The 8876-nt window shown below is 43.5% G+C and overlaps 1 protein-coding gene across 1 annotated transcript; it reads left to right on the top strand.

The window, feature by feature from the left end:
• Window positions 1-7127: 7127 nt before the first annotated feature.
• LOC129518473 (ferritin heavy chain-like) lies at window positions 7128-7679 on the top strand. Its single transcript, XM_055338620.1, has one exon. The coding sequence runs from the start codon at window positions 7128-7130 to the stop codon at window positions 7677-7679; it is 552 nt and encodes a 183-aa protein (XP_055194595.1).
• Window positions 7680-8876: the final 1197 nt, after the last annotated feature.

Raw genomic sequence — 8876 nt, 5'->3', positions numbered from 1 at the left:
CTTGAGTTTCTCTCTCTCCCTCTCCACTGCCCCTTTGCTTTCCCCTTTTCTCTCTAAATAAATAAATAAATAAATAAATAAATCTTTTTTTTAAAAAAAGGACAGTATTTAATCATAAAGGGAACAATCCAACAAGAAGATAAAGCAATTGTAAATATTTATGCACTCAACATTGGAGCACTCATTTAAATTTATAAGCTGCTAATAACAAACATAAAGGAAGTAATTGATAGTAACACTATAATTGTAGGGGACTTTAACACCCAACTTAAATCAATGGATAGATCATCCAAACAGAAAATCAACAAGGAAACATTGGCTTTGAATGACACCTTGGGCCAGATGAATCTAACAGGTATATTCAGAACATTCCACCTTAAAAATAGCAGGATACACATTCTTTTCAAGTGCATATGGAACATTCTCCAGAATAGAAAACATGTTAGGTCACAAAATAAATCTCAATAAATTTAAAAAGATTGAAGTCATTCTGTGCATCCCTTCCAGCCACAATTCTATGAAACTAGAAATCAACCACAAGAAAAAATTTGGAAACACAAATACATGGATGTTAAATAGCATGGTACTAAACAATGAATGGGTCAACCAAGAAATTAGAGAGGAAATAAAAAACACACGGAGACAGATGAAAATGAAAACACAATGGCCCAAAATCTTTGGGATGCAGAAAAAGCTGTTCTAAAAGGGAAGTTTACAGCGATACAGGCCTATCTCAAGAAGTAAGAAAAATCTCAAACAACCTACTCTTACCTTAAAGGAGCTAGAAAAAGAAGAACAAACAAAACCCTCAAACAGTAGAAGAAAGGAAATAATAAAGATTAGAGCAGAATAAACAAAATAGAAACCAAAAAACCAGTAGAACAGATCAATAAAACCAGGAACTGGTTCTTGAAAAGATAAACAAAATTGATAAAACTTTAGTCAAACTCATAAAAAAAGAGAGAGAGGACTAATATAAACAAAATCAGAAATGAAAGATTAAAAATAAAAACTGATACTACAACACCACAGAAATACAAAAGTTTATAAGAGAATATTATGAAAAATTATATGCCAACAAGGTGGACAACCTAGAAGAAATGGATAAATTTCTAGAAACATATAACCTCCCAAAACTGAATTAGGAAGAAATAGAAAATCTGAACAGACGAATTACCAGCAACGAAATTGACTCAGTAATCAAAAATTCCCAAGAAACAGGATCCCTGGGTGGCGCAGCGGTTTAGTGCCTGCCTTTGGCCCAGGGCGCGATCCTGGAGACCCGGGATCGAATCCCACGTCGGGCTCCCGGTGCATGGAGCCTGCTTCTTCCTCTGCCTGTGTCTCTGCCTCTCTCTGTGTGTGTGTGTGACTATCATAAATAAATAAAAATTAAAAAAAAAATTCCCAAGAAACAAAATTCCAAGACCAGACAACATCACAGGTAAATTCTACCAAACATTTAAAGAAGAGTTAATTCTTCTCAAACTATTCCAAAAACTAGAAAAGGAAGGGAAAAAAAGGAAGGAAATTCTTTCTATGAGGCTAGCATTACTCTGATACCAAAACCAGATAAAGATACAACAAAAAAATAGAAGTGCAGACCAATATTTCTGATGAACATAAATGCAAGAATCCTCAAGAAAATATTATCAAACTTAATGCAACAATACATTTTTAAAAATCATTCACAGGACACCTGGGTGGCTCAGTCAGTTAAGTGTCCAACTCTTGGATTCCTCTCAGGTTATGATCTCATAGGTCATGGGATTAAGCCCTGCATCAGGCTCCCTCCTCAGCATGAAGTCTGCTTGAGATTCTCTCTCTCCCTCTCCTCTGCCCCACCCCTGAAAAATATAAATAAATGAATCTTTTTAAAATATCATTCACCATGACCAAGTGGGATTTATTCCTGGGATGCAAGAGTGGTTCAATATTCACAAATTAATCAATGTGATACATCATATTAGCAAGAGAAAGGATAAAAACATGTGATCATTTCAATGGATGGAGAAAAAGAATTTAATAAAGTACACAAACGATTCATGATAAAAGCCCTCAACAAAGTAGGTTTATTTTTTTAAATATTTATTTATTCAGAGACTGATAGAGGCAGAGAGGGAAAAGCAGGCTCCATGCCGGAAGCCTGACACAGGACTCGATCCCGGTCCCCAGGATCACACCCCGGGCTGCAGGTGGCGCTAAACCGCTGCGCCACCGGGGCTGCCCAACAAAGTAGGTTTAGAGGGAACATACTTTAACATAATAAAGGCCATATATGAAAAACCCACAGCTAACATCATAATCAGTGTTGAAAAATTGAGAGCTTTTCCTCTAAGATCAGAAACAAGACAAAGATGTCCACTCTCACCACTTTTATTCAACATAGTACTGGGACTCCACCAAAAAACTACTAGAACTGTTAATTAATTTAGTAAGGTCACAAGATACAAAATCAATATACAAAAATCTACTGCATTTCTATACACTAATAATGAAGTGCCAGAAAGAGAAATAAAGAAAACAATCCCACTTACAACTGCACCAATAAGAATAAAATACCTAGAAATAATGTAATCAAGGAGATGAAAGATGTGTGCTCTGAAAACTATAAAACACTGATGAAAGAAATCAGAGATGAGGGGCACCTGGAAGGCTCAGTTGATTATCCAACTCTTGATTTCAGCTCAAATCTTAATCTCAGGGTCCTGAGGTCAAGCCCTATGTTGGGCTCCACTCTGGGTGTGGAAGTTACATAAAAAAGAAGAAAGAAATCAGAGATGACACAAACAAATGGAAAGATATTCCATTACAATGGATTAGAAGGACAAATATTGTTAAAATGTCCATACTTCCCAAAACAATATACAGATTTAATACCATCCCTATCAAAATACCAACAGAATTTTTCACAGAACTAGAATAATCCTAAAATTTGTATAGAACCAAAAAAACAAACAAACAAACAAACCTCAAATTGCCAAAGCAATCTTGAAATAGAAGAACATATCTGGAGGTATTATAATCCCAGATTTCAAGATATACTACAAAGCTCTTATAATCAAAATAGTATGGTAATTGGCACAAAAACAGACATATAGATCAATGAATAAGAAGAGAGAGCCCAGAAATAAACCCATGATTACATGGGCAATTAACCTTTGACAAAGGAAAAGAGTATATGCAAAGGGGAAAAGACAGTATCTTCAACAAATGGTGCTGAGAAGGGATGCCTGGTGGCTCAGTGGTTGAGCGTCTGCCTTCGGCTCAGGGCATGATCCCAGAATCCCAGGATCGAGTCCCACATCGGACTCCCTGCATGGATCCTGCTTCTCCTCCCTCTGCCTTTGTCTCTGCCTCTCTCCCTGTGTCTCTCATGAATAAATAAATAAAACCTTAAAAAAATGGTGCTGGTCAGTTATATGCAAAAGAATGAAAGTGGACCACCTTTTTACACCATGCACAAAAATAAACTCAAAATGGATTAAAGACCTAAATGTGAGACCAGAAACCACAAAAATCCCAGAGAGGAGCACAAGCAGTATTTCTCTGACATTGGACATAGCAACATTTTTCTTGATATGTTGTTTAAGGCAAGGGAAAACAAGAACAAAAGCAAATTATTGGAACTACATCAAAATAAAAAGCAAAGAAAACAATCAGCAAAACTAAAACACAACCTACTAAATGGGAGAAGATATTTGTAAGTGACATATCTGATAAAGGGATAGTATCCAAAATATATAAAGAACATATACAACTCAACACCAACCCCCCCCACATAATCCAATTAAGACATGAACAAAAGACATGGACAAACATTTTTCCAAAAAAGACATATAGATGGCCAATAGACGTGAAAAGACATTCAACATTAGCGATCATCGGGTAAATGAAAATCAAAACCACGATGAGATACCACTTCACATCAGTTAGAATGGCTAAAATCAACAAAACAAGAAACAACAGGTGTTAGTGAGGATGTGGAGAAAGGGGAACCCTCTTGTACTGTTGGTGGGAATGCAAACTGGTGCAGCCACTCCGGAAAACTGTGGGCGACCACGAACTAGCTGGAGTATCTGAACCAAACCAGGCCCGGACTTGCGTCCCTCATTCACTCAAAAGGCTCGAGAGCCTAAAGGGTGAATAGTTGGTAGACGCTTGAGAAAGGGCTTGAGCAATGGTTCTCAGGGCTCGCTTGTACGTGATCGCCCACATAACACAATAGATACAACTTATTCTGACCTGGTCATAAATGTAAATAAGGGTCTGTCTGTCCTTGCTGGTCTGTTTACCATACCTAATATTCCTTTGAAGTATGCACATCTGGAGCAACAAGCTTATCTACTTACCAAGGTCTTCTGGCACCCGTGAGTCTGTCTTGCATGCTGAGAAAGGGGAACTTTGGAGAGTTTCATGAACCTGCTAAAAATAAACACCTTCTTGGCTTTGTTTTGCTCATGCTATAAAATGTTGTAAAACCTTGAATAAAGCTGGCACTGCTTGGACATCATCCACTGTGTCCCTCCTGTCCCCATCTCTTTACTTTTATCTTCCTCGTCCCCTTATCCTCAGGACCCTGATCGTGTTGCCGCAGCACGCGCAACAGAAAACAGTATGGAGGTTCTTCAAAAAGTAACAAATATAACTACCCTTGATCCAGCAATTGTACTACTAGGTTTTTACTCAAAGAATACAAAAATATTAATTCTAAGGGATACGTGCACCCTGATGTTTATGGCAACATTATCTACAATAGCCAAATTATAGAAACAGCCCATGTCCATTAATTGATGAGTGGATAAGGAAGATGTGGTATACATATACAGAAAACATTACTCAGCCATAAAAAAGAATGAAATCTTACCATTTGCAACAACGTGGATGGATCTAGAGGATATAATGCTAAGCAAAATAAGTCAGTCACAGAAAGACAAATATCATAAGATTTCACTCATATGTGGAATTTAGGAAACAAAACAAAAGAAAAAAGGGGGAGAAAAAAAGAGACAAACCAAAAAGCAAACTATAGAGAACAGATGGTTACCAGAGGGAGGGGTGGGGGGGATGAGTAAAATAGGTGATAGGAATTAAGAGTACACCTATCATGATGAGCACCGAGTAATGTAAAGAAGTACCGTACACCTGAAACTAATATAACGGCGTATGGTAGCCATGCTAGAATTAACATTTAAAAAAAGATGACAGGAAAAAAAATAAAAAAAGATGACAGGGCACCTGGTTGAAGTCAGTTAAGCATCTGCCTTCAGTTCAGGTCATGATCCCAGCATCCTGGGATCCAGCCTCTCATCAGGCTCCCTGCTCAGCAGGGAGTCTGCTTCTCCCTCTCCCTCTGTCCCTCCCCCTGCTCATGCTCTCTCTCTCAAATAAATAAACAAATAAAAACATTTTTAAAAAGAGAAAAAGAAGATATACAAATGGTCAATAAGTACATACAAAGATGCCCAACATCATTACCCATTAGAGAAATGCAAATCAAAACCACAATGCGATGCTACTTTACATCCACTAAGATGACTAAAATCTTAAAAAGACACAATAACAGTGTTGGAAGCTTCACACATCATTGGCAGAAATGTAAAATGGTATAGTTACTTTGGAAAACATTTGGCAGCTTCTCAAAATATTAAACATAAAGTTTATGTTTGACCTAGCAATTCTACTACTAGGTATAGTCCCAAGAGAATAAAAATATTTCTACGCAAACACCTGCAAACAAATATTCATAGCAACATTATTCATAATAACTACAAAATGGAAAGAACCCAATTATCCATCAACTGATGAATGGTAAATAAAATGTGGCATACTCAGTTTATGGAATATTATTTGGCAATTAAAAAAGGAAGATTAGGAATATTATGCTAAGTAAAGAAATCAGACACAAAAGGCCACATATTGCAGGATTCCATTTATTTGAAATGTCCATAATGAGGAAAACTATAGAGACATAAAGGAGATTAGTGGTATGCAGGTCTGGGGAGTGACTGCTTATGGGGAGCCAATTTCATTTTGGATTGATGAAATGTGAAATTTGATTGTGGTGATGGTTGCGCAACACCATGAATATACTAAAAACCTTGCAAATGCTCACTTTAGAAAGGTGAGTTTTATAGTATACAAACTGTATCTTAATAGAGTTGTTTTATTCTCGTTTGGGGGGGAGGGGCAGGGAGAGAGAGAATCCTAAGCAGGCTACAAGCCCAGCACAGAGTCCGACCTCACAACCCTGAGATCACGACCTGTGCTGAAATCAAGAGTTGGGTGCTTCACTGACTGAGCCACCCAGGCACCCCTAGAGTTGTAATTGTTAAAAAGGGCCTGAAGGCAGTCTGCACCAGGACCCCTGGGTGGTGCAGTGGAATAAGCGGGGGACTCGCTTTCATCTCAGGTCCCAATCTTAGGCTGGTGAGATGGATCCCCAGGTAGAGCCGGGCACTTAGCACAGAGTCTGCTTAAGACTCTCGCTCTGCTCCTCACCCCCCCCACCCCCCAACACTCTCTCGGTCTCTCAAATAAACAAAAAATCTTTAAAGAAAAAAAAGACACTCAGAACGTTGAAGGGTGCCCCGCCGCGCCCCACGCCCCGCCCACAGGCCACGCCCTCGCCACGCCCCCTCGCCACGCCACGCCGGCCACCCTCGCCACTCCCTCGCCACGCCACGTCCCCCCTCGCCACGTCCCCTCGCCACGCCACGCCCACAGGCCACGCCCTCGCCACGTCCCCTCGCCACGCCCCGCCCACAGGCCACGCCCTCGCCACGTCCCCTCGCCACGCCACGCCACGGCCACGCCCTCGCCACGTCCCCTCGCCACGCCACGCCGGCCACGCCCTCGCCACGCCACGCCGGCCCCGCCCCTGCGTTGTGACCACGCCCCCTCGCCTCATGGATTCCACCTCCCACCTCCACAATAACGGACTTTAACAGACTTCGCTCCTGCCGCATCCCGTCGCATCGCATCGCATCGCACCGCAGGCGACGCCACAGGGCTCTCTTAGTCTCCGAGCTTGAACACCAACCGCGGGCCCGCCGCCACCGCCATTGGCGCCGCAGGCCTGTCTTCGCACCGTGGTCGCCCTCGCCCTGCTGCCCGCGCCGCCAGCCATGGCCACCGCGCGGATCTCCCAGGTCCGCCAGAACTACCACCCCGACTGCGAGGCCGCCATCAACGGCCAGATCAGCCTGGAGCTGTACGCCTCCTACGTCTACCAGTCCATGGCCTTCTACTTCGACCGCGACGACGTGGCCCTGAGGAACTTCGCCCGCTTCTTCCAGCGCCACGCCCGCGAGGAGGCCCGGCACGCCGAGATGCTGATGGAGCTGCAGAACCAGCGCGGGGGCCGCATCCGTCTGCGCGACGTCAAGAAGCCCGACCGCGACGACTGGGAGAGCGGCCTGAGGGCCATGGAGTGCGCCCTGCACCTGGAGAAGAGCGTGAACCAGAGCCTGCTCGACCTGCACCAGCTGGCCACCGACAAGAACGACGCCCAGCTCTGCGACTTCCTGGAGGCCCACTACCTCCGTGAGCGAGTCAAGGCCATCGAAGAGCTGGGAGGCCATGTCACCAGCCTGTGCAGCATGGGGGCCCCGGAAGCCGGCCTGACTGAGTACCTCTTTGACAGGCTCACCCTGCGCCACAGCCACAAAGAGAACTGACTTGGGACTGACGCCTCCCCCAGCCAGGGGGCAGGGGCAGGGGCAGGGTGACTTCCCCTGGGCACCCTGCCGAGCGTGCATGTTGCAGTATTGCCTTGGCAGAACGTTCAGGTTTTTTTTCTTCCAGTTCTGCCATAAATAAATAAATAAATAAATAAATAAATAAATAAATAAATGAATAATGAATAGTAATAGTAATGTAAGTTGTTTGGGTTCAATAAAGTTATTTGGTTCAAAACTTAAAAAAAAAAGGTCTCTGGTTGATTCCCACGCAAACCCTTCACCTTTTAAGTTTTACAACAGGTATTCAGGAGTCTCTCCACCCACCCCTGCCCCATCTGTATGCAGCTCAGGATCTTGGGAGATGGTGGGGAGGTATTCCATGGAACCTGGAAAACACAAATCAATCTTCCCCTGATAAACGATGTAAGGGTGGGGGTGGGCTGGGGTGGGCCCGGGTGGGCCGGGGTGGGCCAAGGTGGGCTCAGATGGGCCCAGGTGGGCTGGAATGGGTCAAGGTGGAAGGCGGGGTGGGGGTGGGGGGTGGGGAATGGGCTGGGATGAGCTGGGGGAGCAGTGAGATGTGGCGGGTGGTCTGGGGCCCTGCTGTGGGTGGGTGTATATGCATGATAGAACTATAAAGAACATGGCCTAGAACTCATCATAGTAGTTGCCCCTGGGGAAGAACTTCGGGGGGGGGGATTGCACAAGGATTCACCCTGTACTATAGTGATAACGAGAAGTAACACCTAGGCTGTCTGCCCCATGGACATAGGTGTGACCGACTAAAGTAACAATGGCACTTTGCAAATCCAAGTCCTTTTACTTACATTATTATGTTTTATTTTTATGCAACCTGCAGGAAAAAAGGGCAGGTGTTATGACCATGTCTTAACAAGTGAGGAAAAGGGAGGCCACACAAGAAGTTATGGACTGTGGACATGAACACAGATCTTCTGATGCCCTGCTCCATTTTTTTTTCTGTTGCCCCACAGGTATATCAATGGGTTAAGCAAGACTGTGTGGGTAGACTGCAAATCCAGCCAGATAACCAGACCCGGAAGGGAGGGAAATCCCCAACACTCTTAAAGACAGCCCGGATCACTGGAGTCTCTCCCCTAATTACAAGGTGTGCCTTCCAGCCTAGGGTGGGGATGGCTTCTAAACATCAGCCAAATCCCTCTCCTATGAAAGGAG

The sequence above is a fragment of the Nyctereutes procyonoides genome, unplaced genomic scaffold (assembly GCF_905146905.1).
Source record: "Nyctereutes procyonoides isolate TBG_1078 unplaced genomic scaffold, NYPRO_anot_genome, whole genome shotgun sequence".
Classification (NCBI taxonomy): Eukaryota; Metazoa; Chordata; class Mammalia; order Carnivora; family Canidae; genus Nyctereutes; species Nyctereutes procyonoides.
Note: the sequence above shows the minus strand (reverse complement) of the source record. Positions and strands in the feature narration are given on the sequence as shown.